General features: G+C 38.8%; 1 protein-coding gene and 1 long non-coding RNA gene across 4 annotated transcripts in view; both read right to left on the bottom strand.

The window, feature by feature from the left end:
• The window catches only part of CTSS (cathepsin S), a 28,414-nt gene extending 1,078 nt beyond the window's left edge, over positions 1-27,336 (bottom strand). For 2 of the 3 annotated variants that reach the window (XM_040461213.1, XM_040461214.1), the window contains exons 1-7: positions 27,204-27,336; positions 26,138-26,264; positions 24,172-24,294; positions 23,169-23,318; positions 20,594-20,821; positions 19,233-19,398; positions 18,298-18,400 (exon numbers count right to left, since the gene is read on the bottom strand). In XM_040461213.1, coding sequence (XP_040317147.1) covers positions 18,298-18,400; positions 19,233-19,398; positions 20,594-20,821; positions 23,169-23,318; positions 24,172-24,294; positions 26,138-26,264; positions 27,204-27,238 — 932 coding nt within the window. In that variant the 5' untranslated portion in view covers positions 27,239-27,336. Of the gene's footprint in view, positions 1-3,505; positions 3,969-18,297; positions 18,401-19,232; positions 19,399-20,593; positions 20,822-23,168; positions 23,319-24,171; positions 24,295-26,137; positions 26,265-27,203 lie in introns of those variants that run through there. The other variant, XM_040461212.1, reaches the window with a different exon arrangement.
• LOC121021057 (uncharacterized) lies at positions 1,852-2,993 on the bottom strand. Its single transcript, XR_005786409.1, has 2 exons — positions 2,210-2,993; positions 1,852-1,966 (listed from the first exon to the last, which is right to left on the bottom strand). It is a non-coding gene; the product is annotated as an uncharacterized LOC121021057 (long non-coding RNA).
• Positions 27,337-27,591: the final 255 nt, after the last annotated feature.

Below are 27,591 nucleotides of genomic sequence, written 5' to 3'. Positions count from 1 at the left end.
TGCAGAGCCCAACTCAGGGCTTGAACCCATGAACTGTGAGATCATGACCTGAGCTGAAATCAAAAGTAGGACACTTAACCTACTGAGCTATGCAGACGCCCTCAAATTTTTAATTTTTTTTTTTAACAAAAAAGCTGTTTATTTCTATAAGTTTGATATTACTTATTGCTAAAAATTTCCCTTTATGTTGCACATAGAATAAAGATCTTTGTTAAGTATTTCCTTACTCTGCTTATTTAGTTCAAGGATTCTTTACCTGGGATCTAAGACGTCTAAAGGCTCCATGGCTAGAATTCAGAGAAATTATGAATTTGTATGGGAAAAATATTATATCTTTCTTTTCACTAACCTCTAACTGAAAGTTACTATTTCCTTCAATTCTGAATATAGTCCATAAAACAATAATATTAGCAATACTTGTAACTTTATCACCAAAAGAAAAATCAGATGTTTTCATATCACATTACAGTTTCTGCAAATATCTTTCAAATATCATTTATACTCATCACTACTTCAAATTTAAGATAGTTATTAACTCTTGTTATTTAATGCATTTATAAAGAAGCATATGTATTACTATGACACACATATATATATTAACCTTAAAAAATGTTTTTTTAATGCTTTACTTATTTTTGAGAGAGAGAGAGAGAGAGAGAGAGAGAGAGAGAGAGAGAGACAGAGTGCGACTGGGAGAGAAGCAGAGAGGGAGAGAGACACAGAATTGGAAGCAGATTCCAGGCTCCGAGCTGTCAGCACAGAACCCAACGTAGGGCTCAAACCCATGAACTGTGAGATCACGACCTGAGGCGAAGTTGGACACTTAACCAACTGAGCCACCCAGGTGCCCCTATACTTTAACATTTTAATAACTGTATTTCAATAAAACTGGTTTCCTTTGTGATCCTATGTTTTAGTTTTTTCACTTAAAAACATTATTTTGAAAAAGTGTTTATAGGCTTCATCAGACTTAATAAAGTTAAGACCTATGTTTTTGTTCCATTTACAGTGCTTGAAAAATTGTGGGCAAAATAAAAACTAAAGAATAATCAACTAAATATATGTGCACATATACATATATATTTAATAAACACTTTTATTTATTTATTTATTTATTTATTTATTTATTTATTTATTTTTATTTAAAAAAAAATTTTTTTTTCAACGTTTTTATTCATTTTCGGGACAGAGAGAGACAGAGCATGAACGGGGGAGGGTCAGAGAGAGAGGGAGACACAGAATCGGAAACAGGCTCCAGGCTCTGAGCCATCAGCCCAGAGCCCGACGCGGGGCTCGAGCTCCCGGACCGCGAGATCGTGACCTGGCTGAAGTCGGACGCTTAACCGACTGCGCCACCCAGGTGCCCCGATTTTTCTTATTTTTTTTAAGTAAGCTCTACATCCACATGGGGCTTGAGCTCACAACTCCGAAAATAAGAGTCCCATGCTCTAAGGACTGAACCAGCTAGACACCCCTTGACTAAATACTTTTTAATTACAATGCTTCTCTACACTTTTAATGATAGTCATATATTATGTTCATGTTTTTATTAATTAATTAGCAAGCCTTGCTTTTTAAAATGGTCTTGGGACGCCTGGGTGACTCAGTCGGTTGAGAGACCCACTCTTGATTTTGGCTCAGGTCATGATCTCACGATTCATGGGTTCGAGCCCTATGTCAGGCTCTGTGCTGACAGTGCAGAGTCTGCTTTGGGTTCTCTGTCTCCCTCTGTCTCTGTCCCTCCCCGCTTATGCTCTATCTTTCTCTCTCTCAAAATACATAAATAAGTATATTTTTTTAAATTAAAAAATAAAATAAAATAAAATGTTCTTTGCAGAGAGGGAGCCAAAGATAGTGAAATTAGTTTAAGTTCATTTTAGGATAAACCAGTTATATCATCCCACATGTTTTTCATGTCATATGCATAAACTTGTAAAATTTAAAGTTCTTGCTGCATCCTCAGAACCTGTATACTTGGGGCACCTGGGTGGCGCAGTCGGTTAAGCGTCCGACTTCAGCCAGGTCACGATCTCACGGTCCGTGAGTTCGAGCCCCGCGTCGGGCTCTGGGCTGATGGCTCAGAGCCTGGAGCCTGTTTCCGATTCTGTGTCTCCCTCTCTCTCTGCCCTTCGCCCGTTCATGCTCTGTCTCTCTCTGTCCCAAAAATAAATAAACGTTGGAAAAAAAAAATTAAAAAAAAAAAAAGAACCTGTATACTATTCTAGAGCAGTTGAGAGGAAGCTCAATCTGAAATAGATTAAAATACCAGAAATGGAATAAAATACCAGTAATGGAAATAAAAATATTTCTTATTTTATTCAGGTTGACTTAATTATTTGCCAAGTTGCTAATGACTAGGTAAAAATAATTTGAATTAGTATATTTATTGTTGATCGTTATAATGATTCTTCCAAAGTGCTTGAAAACAGATTGTCTCTTAAGTACAGTGAAACCTTGGATTGCGAGTAACTTGTTCTGTGAGTGTTCTGCAAGATGAGCAAACATTTCTAATAAATTTTAACTTGATAAATGAGTGATTTCTTGCAATACGAGGAGTACGTGACACTGAATGTCACATAATCACAACTGAGCCAATGGTTCTCTCTCTCTCTCTCTCTTTATGGGATTGTGGGTGATCATCTCCCATGCTTGGATGCTGGGTCTCAGGGGCGCTATTTGGCAGAAATCAGTGATTTTCAGAATGTTGGAAGGTGCCCACAACTGTCACTAGTGTATGTTTTGTCACTTCCAAGCACCTATGGACAGTCCTTTGCTTTTCTGTACAAGAGTAAGCTTAGAAATGCTTTGCTTCATTCTAAGTCAGGCTGCCTGCAGATATAGACCCTTTCCTCTGCTGCCCGATTGCCAGTTACGTTAAATACAGTATGCAACAAGTTTATTAATACTGTACTATAGTCACATCCTTGCGAGCATATACAATGGCCTCCAGGCAGAAGAAGATCCCATTGAGCCAATAGATAGCAGTGATTCTGTTAGTGATAGTAAAAGTCATCCTACACAATAACTCTCCTCTCTCTTGTCTCCCTCACATCAGCCATGAAGGTTTTTGAAGGTAAGTGCAGGTTAATTTGTTTATTTTTATTTTTATAATTTATAATTTTATATTTTGTATTTTTAAAATTATTTTATATTCTATTACAGTATTGTAATAAATTTTATATGAATATTTTTGGGTTGTGGAATGAATCATCTGAGCTTCCATTACTTTTTATGGGGAAACTCAAGTGGTTTGGATTACAAGCATGTTTCTGGAACAAATTATGCTTGCAAACCAAGGTTTTACTATATTTGCCTACCTTAACATTTATTTTAAAAAATAATTGAATCCTTTAATGTGCAAAGATACAATCTGAGCCCTAGGACATTAATAACCTAGTAGTTTTTTCCATTAAAGTTGCCAAAGCCCTTCACCAGCATCCTACAGTTTACATTCTCATGATAGATTATAATAGTTACCTAAGTATAAGAAAATAATGGTATGTGGTAATGATACAAAGATGAAAACAGTTATTTATTAAGCATTGATATGCCATCGTATTACAAAAGTATATCAGGGAACTTAAAAAGACAAAGCATGTAAAATAAGACAGTGACAAAACAAACATGACAGATTGTCTTAGGTTGACTAATTCTCATACAGTTATATCTATAATGCATTGTTAATTTACCTGGCAAAAGTTTTCCATAACTGCAAGATTAAAACAGTAGAAGAGTCAAACTATATATTTTGTTAGTACGTTAAATATACATTGTTCATGATTCCCTTATTTCTACTGGTTATGGCAGGTAAAATTAAGTCAAGAGAAAGTGTTTCTTTTCTTGGCTTGTTATACAATGAAGAGATCCTCTAGATTTCTGGGTAAGAGGGATAACTAGCAATCCCACAATGATTTCCACTATTTCTTGCCATCCGAATATATCCTCGGTCACCGAAATTCAGGCCCCAGCTTCAGAAAAAGACAACACAACATTACAAATGAATATAATCATATCACATTATCAGCTTTTTATCTCCTAAATTGTTGTTCTCCTAAAGTGATTATATATAAAAGTATAAAACCAAATTAGAACAAAATAATATAATAATTTCCCCAGGGCTTTTAGGCAATTTTCAAAGGCAAGTTTGGAAGCCTTTAATGCTATGTTGGTGAATTGACTTAATACTTAAGGAAAACAATATAAATTCCATCCCAAACCTTTAATCCTCCTATTTTGTAAATATGCCTTCTGCAGGGAAAGAGTGTTATTATCCTTTCCAAGGCCCCATCTCTAAATGTTTTTGCATAGTAGGATCATAGGTTGTAATTTTCTATCAAACTTAAATTCCTTTAGAGAATGTCAATTAAGAAATATTTTTGAGTGACTATTATGGAAAAGGCATAGGGCAGGGAATTCCAAAGTAAGCAATAAAAAGTGAAGCTTTCCAACAGCTTTTTGACATAGAAGTGGAGCTGAGGTAAGGCTTTCTCATAGGTAAAGCTGTGAAAAAAATGGAATATGCTCTCTTGGGAGGGGGTGAGCTCAGTGGCTCTGGAGGTGTTCATCCAGAGGTTTGCGTAACCTGTTAGAGATGTTGCAGAGGGGATTCGTGGGTCAGGTAAGGGTTAGAAGAGATCAATGGTTCTCTCACTTCTTGATTTCATCAACTTTTATAATTTCAAAAAAAATTTTTGCAATTTTACCAATTTTAATTAAAAAATTGTTTTTAATATTTATTTTTGAGAGAGAGTGTGAGCAGGGGAGGAGCAGAGGGAGAAGGACAGAGGATCTGAAGCGGGCTCTGTGCTGACAGCAGATAGCACAATGTGGGGCTCAAACCCATGAACTGCGAGACCATGACCTGAGCTAAAGTTGGACACTTAACCAACTGAGCCACCCAGACGCCCCTAAGGTTACCAAGTTTTAAATTAGCAAGTAGGGACATTGAAAAAAAATGGGGCGCCTGGGTGGCGCAGTCGGTTAAGCGTCCGACTTCAGCCAGGTCACGATCTCGCGGTCCGTGAGTTCGAGCCCCGCGTCGGGCTCTGGGCTGATGGCTCAGAGCCTGGAGCCTGTTTCTGATTCTGTGTCTCTCTCTCTCTCTGCCCCTCCCCCGTTCATGCTCTGTTTCTCTCTGTCCCAAAAAAATAAATAAACGTTAAAAAAAAAAAAAAAAAACACACAACCCATACTCTTTATTATCACCATCATATTGTAAAAGAAAGGATGTTTAACACCAAAAGAAAACTTAAGAGGACATAGTCTCTAATTTAAGGATAGTCCTTTGAGTCAGATACATTTATTTTATGGAAGATACACCAAAATATTCTTTTTTTTTCTCATTTTTCCACGGACTAGTAAAAATAAAATGGTCACACTTTTTTTTTTGTCACACTTTTTGTAAGAGAAATAATTTCTTAAGTTTTTTTATGTTTCTGAGGTTTTGTAATTGTAGATATACAAATAATGCTAATATTAAGAGACTTTGTTAAGTGCTATAACTAGGATACAAATAAAAGCGTGAAACGGAGAAAATGCCTACTGTGTTTATATTTGGAGAGTAGCGAGACATTTAGTTGAAAATTGGAGGTCTTTAGGGTAGTAGGACACAAAGAGGTTAGAAAGTTGGTTTGGGGCCATGTTGTGAAGAGCTTAGAACAACAGGCTAAGGAACTTGTAGTATTAATTCCATCGGCAAAAGGAAGCCATTGCAAATTTTTGCTCGAGACTTGAAGGAAAGGTTGATTGTGTAAAACATGTAAAAACATGCAGCAGGGAAACTAAGAAATGCTGCTTAATTGCAAGCAGACAAGTGGCTGCTTTAGAATGGCTGTGCTCAGACCTTAAACGTTCTCTGTATCAGCCATCTGTGGACACGTTACAGGTCTTAATTTTCCTCTTTTGTACATTAAAAAAAAATTTTTTTTTCAACGTTTATTTATTTTTGGGACAGAGAGAGACAGAGCATGAACGGGGGAGGGGCAGAGAGAGAGGGAGACACAGAATCGGAAGCAGGCTCCAGGCTCCGAGCCATCAGCCCAGAGCCCGACGCGGGGCTCGAACTCACGGACCGCGAGATCGTGACCTGGCTGAAGTCGGACGCTCAACCGACTGCGCCACCCAGGCGCCCCTCTTTTGTACATTTTAACACCGTTATCTATTACTTCTCTCCTGGCCTTAAGATGCTACCGTGTCCTGATTTTTCTCTTCTCTCTCTGCTTTCTCCTCTTAAACTCTTTGATGGGCTGGGGTACCTGGGTGGTGATCTCAGCTCAGATCATGATTTCAGGGTTTATGGGCTCCCGCATCAGGCTCCCTGCTGATAGCTCAGAGCCTGCTTGGGATCCTTTCTCTGCCCTTCTTTCTCTCACTCTCAAAATAAATAAAAACTTAAAAAAATAAAAAAATAAATTAAAAAAATAAAACTTTTTGGGCTTCTTTATTGTTTCCTTTAATTTATTGCTACTTTGTTGCTTAACATCCTTTAATGCCTCCCCAATATCTTTAGAATAAAATCCAAACTCCACTGTCACCTCTCATCAATGGATGCACTATTCTTTTAGTATCTAAAAGCAATGATAATAAATTCTGGCGAAGCTATCATTAATATTAATAGCCATCATTCATTGAACAAGTACTCTGTGCTAAGACATATACTGTCTCACTGGGGCACCTGGGTGGCTCAGTCGGTTAGGCAGCCGACTTCAACTCAGGTCATGATCTCATGGTTCATGAGTTTGAGCATTGCATCGGGCTGTATACTGACAGCTTGGAGCTTGGAGCCTGGAGCCTGCTTCAGATTCTGTGTCTCCCTCTCTCTCTGTTCCTCCCCCTGCTTGCACTCTGTCTCTCTCTCAAAAATAAATAAATATTTTTAAAATTTTGAAAAAAACCCACAAACAGATGCTATCTCAATCATCACCCAGTGAGGTGGGTGTTATCTTCTTTTTACTAAAGAGGGAAAAGGTCAAAGAGGTAAAATGGCTTGCGCAGATGGTTAATTATGAAGCCAGGGTGCAAATTTAGGCTTGTTTTATTCCAAAGCCTACTCTAACATTTATACTATCCCTAGCCCTACATTATTCCTATGAGTGAGGTAGCATGAAGAATAAGATTCAGACCAGAACATCCACGACCTTGTATTAATTATATCAGATATATTACTGTACCTTGCTTTGTAGTTATTTCATTGCCTTAAAAAAGTAGGTAACAATTTTTAGACAAGCTGAGTTTGGACCTAAGTTCTGGTAATGAAAGTTGAATTGAGGTTGTAATTACTAGTAGTATGAATTCAGTCAATGAGGTCCTATTCAGAATCTGGAGAGCTTACTCTTCCCGCCTTCATAGACCAAGATCAACTGTCCCAAACTTTGTAGAAAATCCCAGACTCTTTTTGACTGAGTCCTGGTAACCTTCTCTTAAAGAATAAAACTGATTTAAAAGTCTCAAGCTAAATAAATATATGAGGACAAATTCTTTCCTTCAGAACTGTACAAGGTCAGCTCCAAATGTTCATTCTAGTCCTTACCAAGTTGTTTATTTATTTATTTAAAAAAAATTTTTTTTTTCAACGTTTATTTATTTTTGGGACAGAGAGAGACAGAGCATGAACGGGGGAGGGGCAGAGAGAGAGGGAGACACAGAATCAGAAACAGGCTCCAGGCTCTGAGCCGTCAGCCCAGAGCCCGACGCGGGGCTCGAACTCGCGGACCGCGAGATCGTGACCTGGCTGAAGTCGGACGCTTAACCGACTGCGCCACCCAGGCGCCCCCCAAGTTGTTTATTTTTACTAACTCTATAGCCCTTTCATTCAATCTGTTCACCTGCAGGCAAGTTTCTTAACTCTGTCAATACCAGAGGTTTATCAGGAGATAAAATGGATATCTCATTGATTACCTTAAAAACTAAGTGAGAAAAATGTATGTACAGTGCTTGTACAGTGTCTGTATGTAGTAAATGCTGAATAAGTAGAGGTAGCTATTTTTGTTATCCAAGTGTGAGTCCACCCCTTTTAGAAAAGATAGCCTTTTTCTAGGGTAACCAACAGTCCAGTTTGCAAGGAGCTGTTCTAGTTTTTTTTTTTTTTTTTTTTTAAATGTCCTGTGGCCTGGAAAACCCCTTAGTCTTTGATAAAGTGAGATGGTTGGTCACCCTATCTTCTCTCTGCATATTATAGACTACCAATTGGTTAGACATTCCATCTAGAATGTATACCAATTTCATTTCTAATAAACCACAGTGCTTAGCTTCTTAGACTGTGCCAGACACTATTCTAGGCATTAGGGTTATGGAGGTAAATAAGACAGACAAAGTCTTTTCAAAGCCTATACAGGAAACATACAATAAACAAATAAATAATATGACAAGATGTAAGTACTATAAAGAAAAATAAAGCAGAGTTAGAGGATATGGAATGTTGGGAATCAGGGCTACATTTTAGAAGGAGTGGTCAGGGAATGCTTCTCTGAGGAAATATTTGAGCAAAGATCTAGTAAAGTGAAGGTGCAAATGACACAAAGGTCTGGAAAAACGAGCTGGGATAAGCTTGATGTATGAGAAATTTCAAGTGTACCTTGAGAAAAGGTACTGAAAAAGGGCTAGTGTCCTTGGAGCGGAGTGAGACAGGGGAAGGTAGTGGTTAGAGGGACAGGCTGAGGCCAGAAATTGTCATGGTTTTATAGGTCACAGATTTTATTCTGGGTGTGAAGGAAAGCCATTAGAGGGTTTGGGGTAGGAGAATAGTGTAATCTGCTTGATGCTTGATGCTTTAGAAAGATCACCCTGGCTACTGTGTATTGGATCGACTGTAGGCAAACAAGGGGGTAAGTGACTACCAGTTGGGAGATTATTGCAGTAGATCAAGAGATGGATGGATGGTGGCTTGAATTAGAGTGGTAACAGTAGAGATATTGAGAAGTGGTAAGATTTGGGACAACTTAATGATGATAGAAATGACAGAATTTGCGGATGGTTTAGGTGTGGGGTATCAGACGAAGAAAGAAATGATGGCTCCAATATTCTGACCTGGGGAAAATGCTGTTGGCATATACTGAGAGGGGAAAAACTGGGGCAGTAGCAGGGAGTCAAGAATTCTATTTTGGACATGGTTTGTTAAAGAGGCCTGTAGATATTCAAGTGGAAAGGCAGATGGTAGGCTTTTGGACACAGAGTCTGGAGCTCAGGGAAGAAGTTAGGTTGAAAATACAAAGTTGACAGTCATCAGGTATTGTTTAAAACTGTGAGACTAGGGGCGCCTGGGTGGCGCAGTCGGTTAAGCATCCGACTTCAGCCAGGTCACGATCTTGCGCTCCGTGAGTTCGAGCCCCGCGTCGGGCTCTGGGCTGATGGCTCAGAGCCTGGAGCGTGTTTCCGATTCTGTGTCTCCCTCTCTCTCTGCCCCTCCCCCGTTCATGCTCTGTCTCTGTCCCCAAAATAAATAAACGTTGAAAAAAAAAATTAAAAAAAAAAACAAAACTGTGAGACTAAATGAGACCATCTAAAGAGCGAGCATAAAGGGAGGGAAATTGAGGCTTGGGGCATTCTAATATTTATAAAAGTGAGGAAGAATAAGAGGAACTAAGGAGCTCAGGAGCCTGAAAAGTAAAATAGGAAGAAAACCAGGGGGTATGGTCCCCTGAAAGTCAAATGAAATGCTTCAGAATATAGAGAGTCACCATACATCAAACGTTAAGAGTTCAGGGAAGATGAAACCTGAAAACTGTTTAATGAGGCAAGGTGGAGATGATTGCTAATCTTGACAAGAGTGATTTCAGTGGAGTAGTGGCAATAAATATCCTATTTGAGTTATAAACCAATAGGCACATTCTTCTTTTTAAAATTTTTTTTTCAACGTTTGTTTATTTTTGGGACAGAGAGAGACAAAGCATGAACAGGGGAGGGGCAGAGAGAGAGGAAGACACAGAATCGGAAACAGGCTCCAGGATCTGAGCCATCAGCCCAGAGCCTGACGCGGGGCTCGAACTCACGGACCGCGAGATCGTGACCTGGCTGAAGTCGGACGCTTAACCGACTGCGCCACCCAGGCGCCCCACCAATAGGCACATTCTTAATCTCTTTGCAGATAAATATCTAAGAAAAATCATGAGATTATAACTTTTTCCTTATTTAACCCTTTTCCAGCCTTTGATTCCATGGAGAGGAGGAAGTACCCATGATGTCTAATGTAGAATGTATACTCTAACTCTAACAGTCAGGATCTCTTGAAAGATCAGACAGTAGCTTTCAGTGAGGGAAAATGGAATATATTCTTTTTTCCAACTTGCATTTTACTAACTTAATCCACTTATGGATGAAAAGGAAACATTAGTGTCCCGCATCCACCAATTCCTTCAACTTTCTTCATTGTCTAAGAGGCCCATCTATTTTGCAACTGATTATCTTATTTTTTTAATGTTTATTAGCTTTTTGAGAGACAGAGACAGAGCACAAGCAGGGGAAGGGCAGAGAGAGAGGGAGACATAGAATCCGAAATGGGCTCCAGGCTCTGATCTGTCAGCACAGAGCCCGATGTGGGGCTCGAACTCATGAACCCATGAGATCATGACCTGAGCTGAAGTTGGATGTTTAACTGACTGAGCCACCTGGGCACCCCACAACTGATTATCTTAGAGAGTTCACCAGATATTGCTTAAAGATATTCTGGATGGTTTCTTAGTTCCTTGGTGGTATGTGTGTGGGTATTTAAGGTTCTCATGAGTACATGGTTAACACCTTTAATTTTTTTCTCCAAGCTAAAATTATTCTATGCCCAATAACTTTGGGTCTGCATTACTCATTGATCTGTACATTAGATTAAACTCCTCCCTTTAAAAAACAAAAGCATAGGCATATGCACCCCAATGTTTATAGCAACATTATCAACAATAACCAAAGTATGGAAAGAGCCCAAATGTCCACCAATGGATGAATGGATAAAGAAGATGTGGTATATATATGCAATGGAGTATTACTTGGCAATCAAAAAGAATGCAATCTTGCCGTTTGCAACTACATGGATGGAACTAGAGGGTATTATACTAAGTGAAACTAGTCAGTCAGAGAAAGACAAATATCATCTGACTTCATTCATATGAGGACTTTAAGAGACAAAACAGATGAACATAAGGGAAGGGAAGCAAAAATAATATAAAAATGGAGAGGGACAAAACATAAGAGACTCATAAATATGGAGAACAAACTTAGGGTTACTGGAGGGGTTGTGGGAGGGGGGATGGGCTAAATGGGTAAGGAGCGTTAAGGAATCTACCCCTGAAATTGTCGCACTATATGCTAACTTGGATGTAAATTAAAAAAAATAAATAAAAAAACCACAAAAGCATAATTGACGTATAATATCCTATTAGTTTCAGCACAGGGATTTACTATTTTTATACATTACAAATGATCCTCATAAGTCTAGTTACCACCTGTCACCATTACAAAGTAATTACAATACTATTGACTATATTCTCTATGCTATACATTACATCCCCATGACCTATTTATTTTATAACTGGAAGTTTGTATCTCTCAATCCCCTTTTACCTATTTTTCCCATCCACCCAAACCCTTTCCCCTCTGTAACTAATAGTTTATTTCCTGTATCTAAGAGTCTGTTTCTGTTTTGTTTTATTTTTTAGATTCTACATATAAGTGAAATCATAGGGTGTTTATTTCTCTGACTTATTTCACTTCACGTAATGCCCTCTAGTTTCATACCTGTTGTCGTGAACAGTAAGATTTCATTCTTTTTTATGGCCAAGAAATATTCCACTGTGTGTGTGTGTGTGTGTGTGTGTGTGTGTGTGTGTATGGACATTTAGGTTGCTTCCATATCTTCACTATTGTGAGTAATGCTGCAGTGAACTCCTTTTTTTTTCTAAAGATGATTTTGGCCCTTCTTGTTGACAGTCTCTTAGACTGGGGTGGCTTTCACTGCTCCTTAGTCTGCTAACTTTTTCTAAGTAGATAGCAATTGTATCTAGCTTTCTAAATTTATGAATCTGCCCACAAGTGGCAACACAGACTATACAGATACTTCAGGATCTTATCAGATAGTATAACCTCAGAATTTTTACTGCTTCATGTTTAAGGAGATGTCCCTGAAGAATATGTAGGTCACCATTCCTCACCTAGATGCTCTAAATTTTGTTTCTGGATTAAGGCAAACCATCAGAGGGTTGTACAATCAGGTACTTTGCATTATTTTTGCCCCCATGAAATAATTTTTCTCAATTATGCTTTGGCATTAAATTATTGGTCTGTATTTTTAGGCATTATGAAAGCATTCTATAAAACATAACTTTATGGTTGGCATGCTATTGAGGGCATAGTTTTTTATAGAGAGAGAGAGATTCAAGGGTGGAATAATAATAGCAATAATAACTATGATTTATTGGGCACTTATTACGTGTCAGGCACTATGTGCTATGTGTTTTACAGACATTATCTTGTTTAATCCTTATAATGACCTTGAGGCTATTATTCACATTCTACAGATGAGGAAATTGAACATTCAAGACGTTAAATAACTACCTAAGGTCATATAGACAGTAAATGGAACTAGGATTCTAACCAAGATCTGCCTGGTTTCAAAGTCACTGCTTTTACTCACTATGTTACAGTGTATTATATAAAGAAGCTAAATATCTATATCCAGAAAGGGGGAAAAAATCAGGAACATGGATCAATGTTATACACCTGCCAGAAAGATTAAGTATAAACAAAAGGAGGATATAAAAGAAGAACCCAAATAGAAGACTCACATTCGTTTACTTGAGGTTAACCTGGTAGCACTGGAAATGACATATAAAGTAACCTTTTAAGAGGTCAGTAAGAAAGGTTTGATGACCTAAGAGGATTTTGTTTGAGTCAACCTCTTGTAGAGTCTAGAATTCATGTCCATGTCTGGTCTCTCCTTGTTAGTACTCAGTGTCAGTGATCGCTGTGCTCTCTCATAATTTGGTCCCTTTCTATCTCACTTCTCTAACAGGCACCTTATACTACAATCTTTATAAGAGAACATGCAGTTCCCTTAACTCATCTACTTTCTCTCACTCAGCATTTGTGCACATTTAGCTTCCTCTGCTCTGATTGCTCTTTTTCATGTGGCAAATTCCATCTTGTCCTTCAAGACTCAGTCAAATAACCCAGCCAAAAGACCTTCCCTGACTTCCCAGACTCAGCCAAGTACTATTCTGTGCTTCCGCTGCGACTTGGTACAAACCTCTATCCTAGTATTTATCACATTCTATTGCAATGGTCAGTACATGCTCCTGCCTGTTTTCCTGACTCTCGTAGACTACGAATATCTTGAAGGATGATAGAAAGGCTGTATTTTCATTGCCATATCTGCTTGGCACTCTGGCACTCAGTAGGTACTCAGTATATGTTTGTTGAATCAGGGTACCTTTAATAAGTTCATATTGTAGTGAATGGAGCATGCTTTACAGGAATAGCTATAACACAAGGCACAATGTATTAAATACTAGAATAGAATTTCTAAAGCATTTCTAAAGCTCAGAAGTTAGAGAAACAGTTCTGAGTAAATTTAATGGGATATGGAGGAGATAGCATTTCAGGCCTGTTTTGAAGAATGAATAGGATTTTTTGTGTCTTTCTTTTTCATCTTAAAAGTAATAAGGTCCATGTTAAAGACTTTGGAAAATAGATAAAGGTAGACAAAAATAACCATTATTAACAATTGGTATCATTCCTTCTCATTCTTTAGTATAACATTAATCAAAGAAATTGGGCATATTATTTTAAACTTAATATTTATATTATACATAGGTTTTATGTTTATATGTATTTTCAATTTAAACATATATTCCAAGTATTTTATTGGGGTATTAATAATAGTCTGAATAAATACAGTTCCTTGTTTTAAGTAATGTTTTTGTTTATTTAAAACATTATTTAAAATATTCAAGAGAGAGCACAAAAGGGGGAGGGACAGAGAGAGTGGGAGACACAGAATCAGAAGCAGGTTCCAGACTCTGAGCTGTCAGCACAGAGCCTGACACAGGACTTGAACTCACTAACTGTGAGATCATGACCTGAGCCGAAGTCGGATGCTTAACTGACTGAGCCATCCAGGTGCCCCTAATATAATTTCTAATACATGGGCTTGATTGTGTAATAGCTTAATAGTGTCCCTATTGTTAGGTACTTTCGGTTGTTTACTGGCTTTCACTGTTAAAGAAGAAGAATGCTACAATTTACTTAAATTGGGTATGACGTTTTCCCCATATGTAGAATTCTTTCCTTCATATAGATTCCAAGAAATGAGGAAAAATTGGACAAAGAGTATAAACATTTAAAAAGTTCTTGATTCATATTATCAAATTGCTTCCAAGAAGGAATGTAACAATTTATTCTTCTCCTAGAATGTATGAGAGTGCCCATTTCACCATATATTGGTGGGATTGGTTGATTGATTGATTGACTTAGAGGGAAGGAGGCAGAGTGAGGGAAGGGCAGAGAGAGAGAATCCCAAGCAGGCTCTGCACTGTCAGCCCAGAGCCTGATGTGGGGCTCAAACTCATGAATTTGTGAGATCATGACCTGAACCAAAATCAAGAGTCAGTGGCCTAACCAGCTGAGCCACCCAGGTGCCCCACACAGGTGGGATTTCTATAGGTAGCAATGGGCTTTAAGGGCATTTCATAAAGATGAAACAGCTTAAGTAAAGATATAGAAATAGCCAATTGTATATAAACTTAGGGAATGGTGAGTAAGTAGTTCACTGTGGCCAGAGTGTAAATATGGGTGCATGAGAACTAGTGGAAGAAAAGTCTAAAAAGCTATGTTGGAAACTAGATAATGGGGAATCTTGAATGCCTGGCCAGAAATTTGGACATCGTTATGATGACAATGGTAAACTATTTAGAATTTTTGACCTTGCATCGCTTCTTAGCCTTTGACTAAGATCAAGTGTAGAATTTTGACTATGGGTTTACATGATCTATTTATTTATTTATTTAAAAAAATGTTTAATGTTTATTTCTGGGACAGAGAGAGATAGAGCATGAGTGGGGGAGGGACAGAGAGAGAGAGAGACACACCCACATAGAATCAGAAGCAGGCTCCAGGCTCTGAGCTGTCAGCACAGAGCCCAACGCAGGGCTCGAACTCACAAACCATGAGATCATGACCTGAGCCAAAGTCGGTTGCTCAACCGACTGAGCCACCCAAGCGCCCCTGTCTATTTTTTTAAAGTTTATTTTGAGAGAGAGAGAGAGAGAGAATGCACATATGCACATGTGAAGGGGAGGGGCAGAGAGAGAGAGAGAGAGAGAGAGAGGAGAGGGAGAATCCCAAGCAGGTTCCACACTGTCAGCTCAGAGCCCAGTGTGGGGCTCAAACTCACAAACCACAAGATCATGACCTGAGTGGAAAGCAAGAGCCAGACGCTTAACCAACTGAACCACACAGGTGCCCCTACATGATCTATATTTTAAGAAGATACTTCCCTGGTTGGGTAAGACTGGAATCTGAATTAGAGCCTGGATAGAAAAGAATATGAAGTACGATTCAAAGGCCAAATGGACAGGGCCGTGTGGATTGAGGGAAAGAGGGGAGAGCCCAGATGACACCAAGGTGTGGCTTTGATAACCTGAAGATGGTAATGCATTACTCAAAACAGGGAATGAGTTTCCCTTGAGCTTATTCTAAAATACTTTTCAGGGGTGGAGTAGGAAGGGGAGTTGAGATGGAGGGAGAGAGGGAATTTGATTTTAGACTTGTTGAGTGTGTGTGTGTGTGTGTGTGTGGGTGGGTATGTGTGTGTGTGAAAGAGAGATAGTTATGTTGTAAGTAGTAACAGGGTAGGCAGGAGGGGAATTTGGACTTTTCAGCAGAGCTATGAAATTGGAAGTTGGATATCTGTTGCTAAGTAGAGAGGTCATTTTTAGAGATTGTGAATTTGGTTATCATCTACACAATGGCAATAACCTTGAAACTCAAGGAGCAAAAGAGTTTTATCTGTATCTCTGATACAGATAGAACTAGACTGTAAGGGACCAGTGGAAGAAAATGGGAAATGAGGCTAAAGCTGGTGTAGCAAAACGGGTCAGGATAGTGTTATGTCATAGATGCCAAAGAAATAAATGCAGTAGAGTTTATAAAGCAGAGAAATTTTTCATATTTCTGTGCCTTTGCATATCCTTTTTGAGTTATTGGGCCATTTATTTCCCTCCACCAACACATGAGCAATTCCACTTACTTGAGAACTTAATGCAAGTAAGTAGTGCCTTCTCTGTGAAACTTTTGGGCAGTTAGGCATCTCTTCTTTTATGGCCCCATAGCCATTGAGACATATACATACACCATGATGTGTTGTATTTTGTTGTTTTAAAAATATATCTAATTTCCCATTGGACTGTTTTGTGAGCTCATTTGGAACAGGATGACTTCTCATTAATTTTTGTGTCTCCAGGGCCTAGATAATGCCCCCCCACCTACAAGGAGATGCCTAGTAAACACTTATTGAATGAATAAGTGCTGAGAAGGGGGTTTGAGTTTAAACAGTAAAAGGTATAATTGGCCAGGAGGCCTAGGTGGCTCAGTTGGTTAAGCGTCTGACTTCGGCTCAGGTCACGATCTTGCTGTTTATGGGTTCGAGCCCCGCATCAGGCTCTGTGCTGACAGCTCAGAGGCTGGATCCCACTTTGGATTCTGTGTCTCCCTCTCTCTCTGCCCCTCCCCTGCTCATGCTCTGTCTCTCTCTGTCTCTCAATAATAAATAAATGTTAAAAATTTTTTTAAAAATAAAATAAAAGTTATAAATGGCCTTCAAGAAGAGCAGTTTCAATAGAGAAAGAAGTTAAAATATTTGCTGTAGGAAGTCAACAACAAAAAAAAGAGGTAAGTGAAAAAATATTGCTTCACTTAAAAAAGTTATCACTCATCTAGGCCCAAGCTGATCAGTGCTATGAATAGGTTACAAGTGAAGCGAAATGTTATTTCCTGCAACTACTTTCCTAACAGGTCATACAGCTAAGGATACAAGGACAAAACAAATCCCTACCCCAAAGGCACAGACAGAATATTAATATTAGAGTGATAGATAGGTAAAAACAAATTTAAATACAATCTATAAAATACTCCAGGATGCATAAGACATTTGGGGAGCATAGAAAAAAAAAGACATTTTACCCAGCCCAAGGATTTAGGGGGAAATTTCTGGTATAGAGAATGCCCAAGCTGGTTTTGAAGGAAAAGGTGGGATAAACAGAGTGAGGAGAAAGGATGTTCCAGACAGAGGGAACAGCATAACCAAGATGTGAAGATATTAGAGATAAATGGTATGTATGGGAACTCCATGTACAGTTCAATGTAACTGAAATGAAAAAAGTGTAAGACAGGTGCCAGCAATTGAGCCTGGCAGGGCGGGTAGGGATCACAACATAGATGATTGTCTTCCCTACTGGGGAATATGAATTTTATACCAAATGGTACCCAGTAGAACAGTTATGAACCCAGTTTGTCATATGTGAGACAAACCAGTTTTGAAGCAGTGTAAAAGATGGATTTGAGAGTAAAGGAGACCAGTTTGAAGGCTGTAGGAATAGTCCAGGCAAGAAACATCTGACCCAAAGCAATAATTGAAGCGATGGAAAGGGGACAGAAAAAAAGGACAGATACATGGAAAAGTAGTTTGACTTGTTGCTTGATGAGATCTGGATGGGCCTATGACAAATCCATAATATCTGACTGGGTGATTGTGTTGTGTGTTGTTGCCATTTAGCGAGATGGGAAGTTTTGGGAGGACGATATGGCAGAGAGGATACTGAACTCCTTGGACATACTGAGTTTGGAGAAACTAAGATACAGGGTAGTGGATATGTCCAGATAGAGTTCAGGGCAGAGGTCAGAGCTCAAGCTAGAGATATGAAAGCCATCAGTACATAGGTTATAACTAAAATCATAAGAATGGAATGATGGTACCTAAGAAAAATGTAGAATCAGAAGAGTAATGAGCAAAAGATGGAGTCGTGGAGGAAAGACCACCATTTACAGACTAAGCAGAGGAATAGATATTTATCAAAGAGACTGAGAAGGAATGATCAGAGAAATATTATAGGAGAGAAGTCATGAAAACAAAGTGTTGAAGCCAGAATAGGAAGTGAGGAAATGGGGGCACTGAGTGATTAATTTAGTATGTCATTTTATAAAAAGCTATAATATTTATCATTGTCATTATCATGATCATCATCATCATACGAGAAAGCATTTGTTGAAGCTCCATCGAATTCCTTATTTTATTAAATATACATTAACATGCGAATGCATTACCTGTTTTTCACAAGCCAGTAGTCTTTTCCATTAAGGTTACCATAGCCAACCACTAATACACCATGATTCACGGTCTGAGTACAGGCTGGCTCATAGTAGACACCTAAGAATAAATATGAGTGGGAAAACGAGTAAATGGTATGTAGCAATGAAGGACATTTGAAAATGCTATTGCTTTTAGTAGACTGTTTTGGATACATGGCAAGTTTAATTATAATTTTAGAAACATATACTCTAATTAAACTATTTAGACCATGATTCTTTGCCATCAATGCTACACTTGTCAGTTTTCTTGCCAAGTTTGGCATCAACCCAATCACAGTTCCCTCAGAAATCTTTGATAAATGGCTACCTTTTCCTAATGATTTTTAACATAGAGTCAGTTATTATATTTCTTTGTATATATTCCTAAATTGCTTGTTCCATACATTTTTATTCTTTACTAGGTGAAATGATCTTTAAGGTGAGGTGTGTGTTGCTGTTGTTGTTTTTTAATAAAAGGGCCACTTACTTTGTTTAATACAAGGCTCTAACATTCTGCCGTGCTACCCCTACAGTACACAGTGGCAACAGGGGTTAGGGGCACAGGTTCTGAAGTCAAGTAGCAGGGTTTCTAATCCTAACTGACCACTTTCAGACTATATGACTTTAGGCAAGTTAACTAAGACTTGTTCATCTGTAAAATAGGGTTATTGTGAAGATTAAATAAGATCATGCATGGAAAGACTTTATCATAGTACGTGGCATGTAGTGTTAGTAAACCTTGATGAGTATTCCTTCACTAATTAGAGCTGGATATAAAATACGTATATGAAATGGAGGAATCTGTTTAACCCAATCTCAACATTCAGAGGTGGGGTGATGGGGAAGGATGATATTCTCTCTTACAGCGCAGGGCAGCGTGTAACAAGAGGACGATGTGTCTGAGTTTTTACCACTTCTGTAGAGGAAGAAAGAAGAGTGGCTCGCATCTATAGCAACAGACACGGGTCCTTTATTGGCCACGGTTTCTTTCAAGTCCTCTTCACTGCCAAAAGGGAGTTCCGTGTACTTTGAACATGTGGCAGCTCGATTTTTTGAGTCATACTGGCACTTGCCATCCTGTAAAAAAGAATATAAATCAGATGAAGAAGTATGCTTCAACTTCCTTTATAAATCGCCAACATCCTAAGTCTGGATTTCAAATACATTTTCTTTCCTCGTTTAGCCTTTCGAATGTCTAAGGTTCCTTCCTCCTTTTAAAGAAAGAAAAATCGAATCTTCCAAACCCTGACAGTTCCATGTTTCACCAGTAACAGAGGAAATACGTAACTATTCTATGGTTTTAAATTGTGGATATCTTCATGCCTGTAAAGTTGCCGGATAATGTCCCTCAGGGTCAGGTGGGCTGTGGAGGCATACTGCGTAAAGGTTACAGGCTCTGTACTAGAACTTAAAAATCTTTTTGATGCTATAATACCAACAAGATGATCTGCAGTTTAAATGATGGTTTCTAAAGACCGTATAATATGAAAAACAGAGTATATATTTTAGTGGCAAAAGAGGGGTTACAAATTCACATTTGTTGTGCATATAACTAGTTTTTTAAAATGCTTAATAAGAGAAAAAACTTGAAAGAAATAAACCAAAGTAATGGTGGTTAAGGGAGGAGGTTTTGGAGTGGTATTTTTGATCTTTTCTAAATATTCGGTAATATGGATCTATGAATTCATTTAATGTTTATTTATTTTTGAGAGAGACAGAGGCAGAATGCGAGTGGGTTAGGGGCAGAGAGAGAGGGAGACACAGAATCCGTGCTGTCAGCACAGAGCCCGATGTGGGGCTCAAACTCACGAGCTGTGAGATCATGACCTGAGCCGAAGTCAGATGCTCAACTGAGCCACCCAGGCGACCCAAGATATATGAATTCATTTAACAAAATATGTCATGAACTGGTGAGGAGGAAGAAGAGACCATTAGTTAGATTTTTAGTAGGTAGAAGAATGATACGGTTGATGATCTGAGAATAAGGGTGAGCACGGGACACCACAGGAAAAGCAAGTTGAAATACCAGGCAAATGGACAGAAGGAATTCTAAGGTTTGCTGCAAATCCATTTTTAAAGCATGAATTCTACTTGCTTAAAACTATTGTGCCACTAATAAATTAAGAAGGCTGAACAAGGAAGAGAACTCTTGAAAATTTAAGAATCCCTGATCAGGGTTTTCATACACTGCTTCTCAAGGTAAGTTTAGTTCAGTTAGTCAAGGGATAGCATAAGGTCACAGGGCAGCTTTAAAAGTTGGCTTGTGACACACCATGGCTTTGTAGGGATAGGAAGCTTCTGAATCGATGCCGTTGTTATCAATAATGTACTGGAAAGCCCTTGTCATGAAGCCACCGTTGCAGCCTTTATTCCCGTATTTTTCAGTCGAGCAATCTACCAGGTTCTGTGCACTCAGAGATACCAGATTGCCTGTTTTCAGCTTCAGCTGTGCCTCCAGAGCCCCGACAGCGCTGAAAGCCCAACAGGCACCACAAGAGCCCTGAAACAGAGACAAAGTCACAAAGGCAGTCAGAGAGTCCGTAAGGAGGACTTCCTTAATGCAAACATGTCAGCTGTGTCTGTTGTCACGGGAAACGGCTCCCCGCACTACAGTTTCTTCGTTTCCTAAAGACTAAACACTTGGTTGATCTCTGAGCAAAGTCCAGTGTTGATAGAGAGATGCAAATGACTGAGCTCAGAGTATAATTGAATATATTAAGAAACAGTACGTACTGAGCGTGTACCAGATCCCAGCTATCTTCACCTATACGTGAGGTAGATTAGGCAGCTACAGTACAGTGATTTTGAGAGCAGCTCAAATCTTCTCTTGACCTAAAACACCCTTTCTCCTTTCAAACGAGGCCTGAAAATATAAGGTTAAATTTTTTCAAACATTTTTAGCTTCATAATTTTTTGATCAAAGATATTTTACAGTTGCGGCGCCAGGGTGGCTCAGTCAGTTGAGCGTCCAACTCTTGATTTTGACTCAGGTCATGATCCCAGAGTTGTGGGATCAAGCCCCACGTTGGGCTGGCTCTGTGCTGAGTGTGGAGACTGCTTAAGACTCTCTCCCTCTGCCTCCACCCCCTTGCTCTCTCTAGAATAAAAAAATAATAATAAAATAGATAAAATTTTAAAAAGGTATTTTTCAGGGAAGCATAAAGAAACAGAAGAACACAAAGCTGCTTTAGTTAAAAAAGGTCCAGGGCCCTATCATAATTGTTCTCTTTCATTTCTTCCTTCATTCCGCTTTGCTTTCCACCCAAAGGAAGGAAATTGAATTTGCTTTTGATTAAAGCAAAATCACCCATTTGAATGCAAGCACCCAGGGAAAAGAGCTCATTAAGTTATTTGTAGTTAACATTTCAATGTGTAGTTTATTGCATCTTCCCACACTTTTATTGTAGAGAAGTTCTAGTAAGAAACCCAAAACAAATTGCAAGAAAATTTTCCAGGTAGAAAAGAACAAGATATTAGCAGCACAATTCACTTCTTTTTACAATTTTATTTGTTTGTTTGTTTGCTTGTTTGTTCGTTTTGAGAGAGTGAGTGGGGAAGGAGCAGAGAGAGGGAGAAAGAGAGGATCCCAAGTGGGCTCTGTGATAACAGCAGGGAGCCCAATGTGGGGCTGAAACACATGAACCGCACTACATGAACCACACGAACAACACGAACTGTGAGATCATGACCTGGCCCAAAGCCAGATGCTTAACCAACTGAGCCACCCAGGTGCCCCAGTACCATTCACTTCTTAAGTTTTACTTTCTTCATTGGTCACCAGCTGGGGCAGCTGCTCAGAACACTGATTTCTCTCCCTTCCTCTGACCTCTAAGGTGATACATGGGTTTTACCCTTAGTTATCCCTAACTAATTTAGGATCTTGGCTGCCTTTAAAAAACAAAAACAGGCAAACTAAAGGAAATACAAAATCATAGGAATGAATTTACAAAATGCATACTGTATTTCTTACTCTAACAATGCAAGCCTGGTCATGAGTAAAGTTGGTACAATTTACAGGCTACTCTTAGCTCTAGATTTTTCCTCTCCTTCAACTCTGAAATGGAGAGAGAAACTTCCTGATATTCTCTCTCACACACAATATTGTTTGTCAAGTAATTGGCTTGGTGGAGGGTCCAGTCAGTTGATGGATAGTAGGAGCACTAAAAGTCTGCCTTAGGGGTGCCTAGGTGGCTCTGTTGGTTGAGTCCGACTTCAGCTCAGGTGATGATCTCACAGTTCATGAGTTCAAGCCCCACGTTGGGCTCTGTGCTGATAGCTCAGAGCCTGGAGCCTGCTTCGGATTCTGCGTCTCTCTCTTTGCCCCTCCCCACTCACGCTGTGTCTGTCTCTCTCTCACGCAAAAATAAATAAACATTAAAAAAAAAGTCTGTCTTAAAGACATATTTGCTTAGTTGACAGTTTTGTTTACGTGGCTCTAGCCATTGGTGTTCTAAGTCTAATATCAATTTAGATTTGCAGAAGTATGGTAACTTACTCTAAAAGATTGTGAGTAATCTTTAATTAATTAATCTTTAATGAATGATTTCCAGAATTAATAAAAAAACAAAAGCAACAGTAGCCTGTGAATTTCAAATATTCCTCTAGAAATTTTGTTAAGGAAAGTGGTCACAGTAAGACTAAACAAGGACTAAATTGGAGAATACAAATAAAGTATGATATGTGATCATTGTCCTCAGGGAACTTATAATTTCGTTGGAAAGATGAGAAAAAAAAATAATCAGAACTAACATAAGGAAGATTCACTGCCAAATTATGTAGCTAGACTAAATATTGATGGAAGAGAGAGCCCTTCCTGGGGTACAGAGGCCTGGGGTGACAATACTCACCTGGTATTTCACTTCAGTAACACACCCCTTCTCTCTCCAGTCCACAGAATCAGGCAATTTCTGATTAGAATTTGACTTGTAAGTGACATTTCTCTGCCATTGGCTGGGAACTCTCAGGCAACCCATCAAAGATATCACTTCTTCACTGGTCTACAAGGCAAATATATGTATCTCCTTTCACTTATGACCTTTTCAATATTCTAATAATCGTAACTGTGAATATATTTGACAATGGAGAAAAATTAGCGGTAGTTGTGGCCAACATAGGTACTGCTAACCATCTGATAGGCGAATTATCAGGGTCTCTTTCACGACTTGTCTTAGCACCCAGTTAGGCATTGGGAAGAGGAAGAATAAAGTGGTAGAAACTAGCAGTTACAGGGAAGCAGATTTTTGGTTTAAAGCAAGGCAGAATTTTATAAGAGGACTGTCTAAAAAGTGGATGGAACCGGTTTTCTTCGTGACAAAGAATTACAAAGGAGATGCCTGCATCTAAGTAGAAATTTAATCCACCTGGGGTGTTCTCTTCCAAGAGGTACTGTGGTTTTTAATTTTGGCCACAGTGGTAAAGTTTCATAGGATAGAAAAAAATCTAAAAACTAATGGGGGAGTGTTTGTGATATTAAATACTGACATTCCCTCATGAAGACAGCAGGTGGACCATATTGTATTACCGGTTTAGACTTACATAAGTATGGTAACTTAACTCTAAAATATTGTGAGTAATCTTTGGACAACGCTTTCTAGAATTAATTTAAAAAAATAAGCAAAAGCAGTAGTAGCCTATGAGCTTCAAATATTTCTTTAAACATTTTTTAAGGGAAATGGTTACAATAGGATTAAACAAGGCATCTGCAAATTCTCATGTCCTTAAATTCTACTGTTTTCTAACTTTGTATACATATAGATATATTCCTTTGCTGTTTACCTTCAAATTGCCTTTTGGGAGATGGAAATCATGCGTACCCAGAGATGAAAGTAGGGCTATTTGTAATTTACTTACCATGTCTCCCAGATGGTTCATGCCTAGATCATAAGAATGCATTCCCATTGAATGTTCCAGATTGTGAAGCATCACAAATTTTAGATTCTTTTCCCAGATAAGACGCCGTGCTACCTCCTCATTCTAAAATATAAGGAAAACGAACATAGTCACAGGCATACCTTAGAGATATTGTAGGTTCAGTTCCAGACCATTGTAGTAAAGTAAATATCACAATAAAGGGAGTCAAATGAATTTTTTGGTTTCCCAGTGCATAGAGAAGTCATGTTTACACTATACTGTAGTCTATTAAGTGTCCAATAGCATTATGTATTTGAACTTTGAGATAGATTATAAACAGGATACTAATCAAAAGTCATTTTCATCCCTTCCAAGGGACTAGAATCATTAAAAAGAGAGACAGCATTCATTTAATCAGATAGTGGTGCTAACTGAACATCTCACTGTAGTTAACCTTGAAATTGGAGGCCTGGTTCTAAAGGGGATTGGATGAGGGTAAAACTCATCATTACTAAGAAAACAACTCAGAGTCCACATCCTACTAAAAGCGTCATTTTTAAAAAAAATTTTTTAACGTTTATTTATTTTTGAGACAGAGAGAGACAGAGCATGAACGGGGGAGGGGCAGAGAGAGAGGGAGACACAGAATCGGAAGCAGGCTCCAGGCTCCAAGCCATCAGCCCAGAGCCTGACGCGGGGCTCGAACTCACGGACCGCGAGATCGTGACCTGAGCTGAAGTCGGACGCTCAACCGACTGAGCCACCCAGGCACCCCTAAAAGCGTCATTTTTATATGAAAATAATATATCAAATAAATAAATACATAATTATTGCTTACAAATTCAGAAATATATATATTTTAAAGATTCCATTTTTAATTTTTTAATGCTTAGTTTTTAAAGAGAGAGACAGAGTGTGAACAGGGGAGGGGCAGAGAGAGAGGGAGACACAGAATCTGAAGCAAGCTCCAGGCTCTGAGCGGTCAGCACAGAGCCCAACACGGGGCTCGAACTCATGAACTGTGAGATCATGACCTGAACCGAAGTTGGACTCTTAACTGACTGAGCCACCCAGGGGCCACTTAAAGATTCTATTTTTAAGTAATCTCTATACCGAACATGAGGCTTGAATCCACAACCCTGAGATCAAAAGTAGCATGCTCCACTGACTGTGCCAGCCTGATGGCCCTCAGAAAAAAAAATTTTTTTAAGTAGCCTCCACGCCCGCCATGGAGCTTGAATTTACGGCTCTGAGATTAAGAGTCACACGCTCTACTGACTGAGCCAGCCAGGCACCCCCAAACTCAGGAATATTATATAGTTATAGGACTTAGTTATTTGAAGCACTAGGGTTAAGGTCTTAAAAATCAATAAGTATGCTTTGAAATAAAAACAAAACAAAAGTACAAAGTGGGAAGTGAGAGTCAAAACCATCTGGTAGCGTTTCTATGCACCAGGGACTGAAATAAGGTCTTTTGGTCCTTGAACATGCACTCTATTCCCCTTGACCTGGAACGTTCATTGTGGTTATGACTGCTCCCTGGCTTCTATGAATTCTCAGCTCACAGGTCACCTTCGAGGAGAGTGATTCCCTGAGCGTTCTATCACATGCAGAGAATAGTCACTTCCAACCTTTCACAGCTGTCTACCAGAGTCCTTTGGCGCTAGGTCTCACGAGACCCCCATGCCTTACTTGATTTTTCTGTACTGCACTTATCACCACCTCACATACCATATCTGCTTCTTCTTTACCTAGTTCCTGTCTCTCCTACTAGGATATGAGCCACACAAAAACAGGAACTTCATTTTGTTTCCTGCTATGTCTCTAGTACCAAGAATAGAATCTGGCAAGAAATGAGCACATTAGCATTTATGGAAAACATTGCTCGTAAGAATATAGTTTTGAGGAGGAGAAAGCATAGGCTACTCAAGTAAAAGCAAATTGCCCAAGTGACTGTCCCACCTACCTTTTCCTTGTACTGTTTGCCATACGTTTTCTTCCAGAGATTCCAGTGATGATCCAGAGTGGGATCTTTATGTGCTTGTGCCAATGCATAGGCGCACACCAGGAGCACCCAAACCAGACATTTCATGCTGTTGAAGGAAAGGTAACATAAGAAGAGTAGTTATTAGCTGCATATATTGTGACGATATTTTTCCATTAAAAAAATAGCAATGTAAAGTCTGTCACAGGGAGAATACAAATCAGAATTATACAGGAAACTTTCTGGGATATATTGTCACAGGAATTTATGATTTATGACTAGAGTACCACTTCCAATACTTAGTAGCACTTTAAAAAGTGATTTTCAGAAATTTCCTGCTGTCTGGTATACCATTCATCCAAGGTAGGAGGAATTGGGTAAGAGGTAGGAGCAGAGGGAGCAGGGACTTTTACAAGATTAGCCAATAAATCCAATCAAGGGAAATCCTCCCAGGACACCCTCATCCTTAAGAAGAGGGCAAACCTTTGAAAAATCAGTTTATCTTCATAACTTTTGGATATATGGGTTCTTCTGGTCTATTTAAATATCCACAACATTTAGAGGTAGTTGAAAGACAACTCCCATGTATTGCTTTCAAATCCTAGAGTCAGTTTATGTTTTTAACCATTTTTTTCCAACAATCAAAATACCTACTTCAAAGGAAGCACTTTACTTTTGAAAACACCACTTCTATATTTAATACAAAAAGACTTTAACAGAAATTCAGTGACTATCTCCTTCAAACTGGATTATAGTTTCTTTTCTGTTTCTTTTTCATTCAAAACCGCTGGAATTTTAACCATGTAAATCTTCACATTATATTCCAAAGAAAGCTACATTTCAGCCTCAGGTTTAGATGTGCAAGCAGACCTTAACTTCTCAAAAATAGATTCTTTTTAGTCAAAAAAAGAAGAGGCAAGTTGAGTGGCATGATTTTTTAGTTTACTTCCTGAAAGCAAAGATTTAAACCCTGGCAGATACAGCAAGTTAAAAACATAAACAGAGGGTTTAAAGGTCAAATGGGAGAAAAAGAACAGACAGTACATACATGATAGAACCGGCAGGAGCTCCCATACTAAGCATACTTGCGGGTGGACCCTCTCCAAAGATTTTAAGGCAGCAAAGAGACTTCAGTTAGATTGATTTTAAAAAGAAATCAGACCTTGTCACGTGAGGTATTCACAATGAGGAAGTTAACTTTCATTTCAGTTTCACTTAAAATCTAACCAGATCAGTTACCTCTGGACCTCATCCTACGGTTCTGGGGACAAAGTGGGTACAGTAAGCCATCACAAAGAGCCCCCAGTAGAGCAGGTCAGTGGAACAAACTCAGCAAAATAGGAGTAGCACAAGCTTACCCTTTAATCCTTCATCATTTTGATAATTCACTTTACCTCAAAACACCAATTTTCACATGGAAAAACTTAGTTACGAAG

This window comes from Herpailurus yagouaroundi, unplaced genomic scaffold, assembly GCF_014898765.1.
Source record: "Herpailurus yagouaroundi ecotype Mexico unplaced genomic scaffold, PumYag 254, whole genome shotgun sequence".
Classification (NCBI taxonomy): Eukaryota; Metazoa; Chordata; class Mammalia; order Carnivora; family Felidae; genus Herpailurus; species Herpailurus yagouaroundi.
This window is presented reverse-complemented; position numbering and strand designations above follow the sequence as displayed.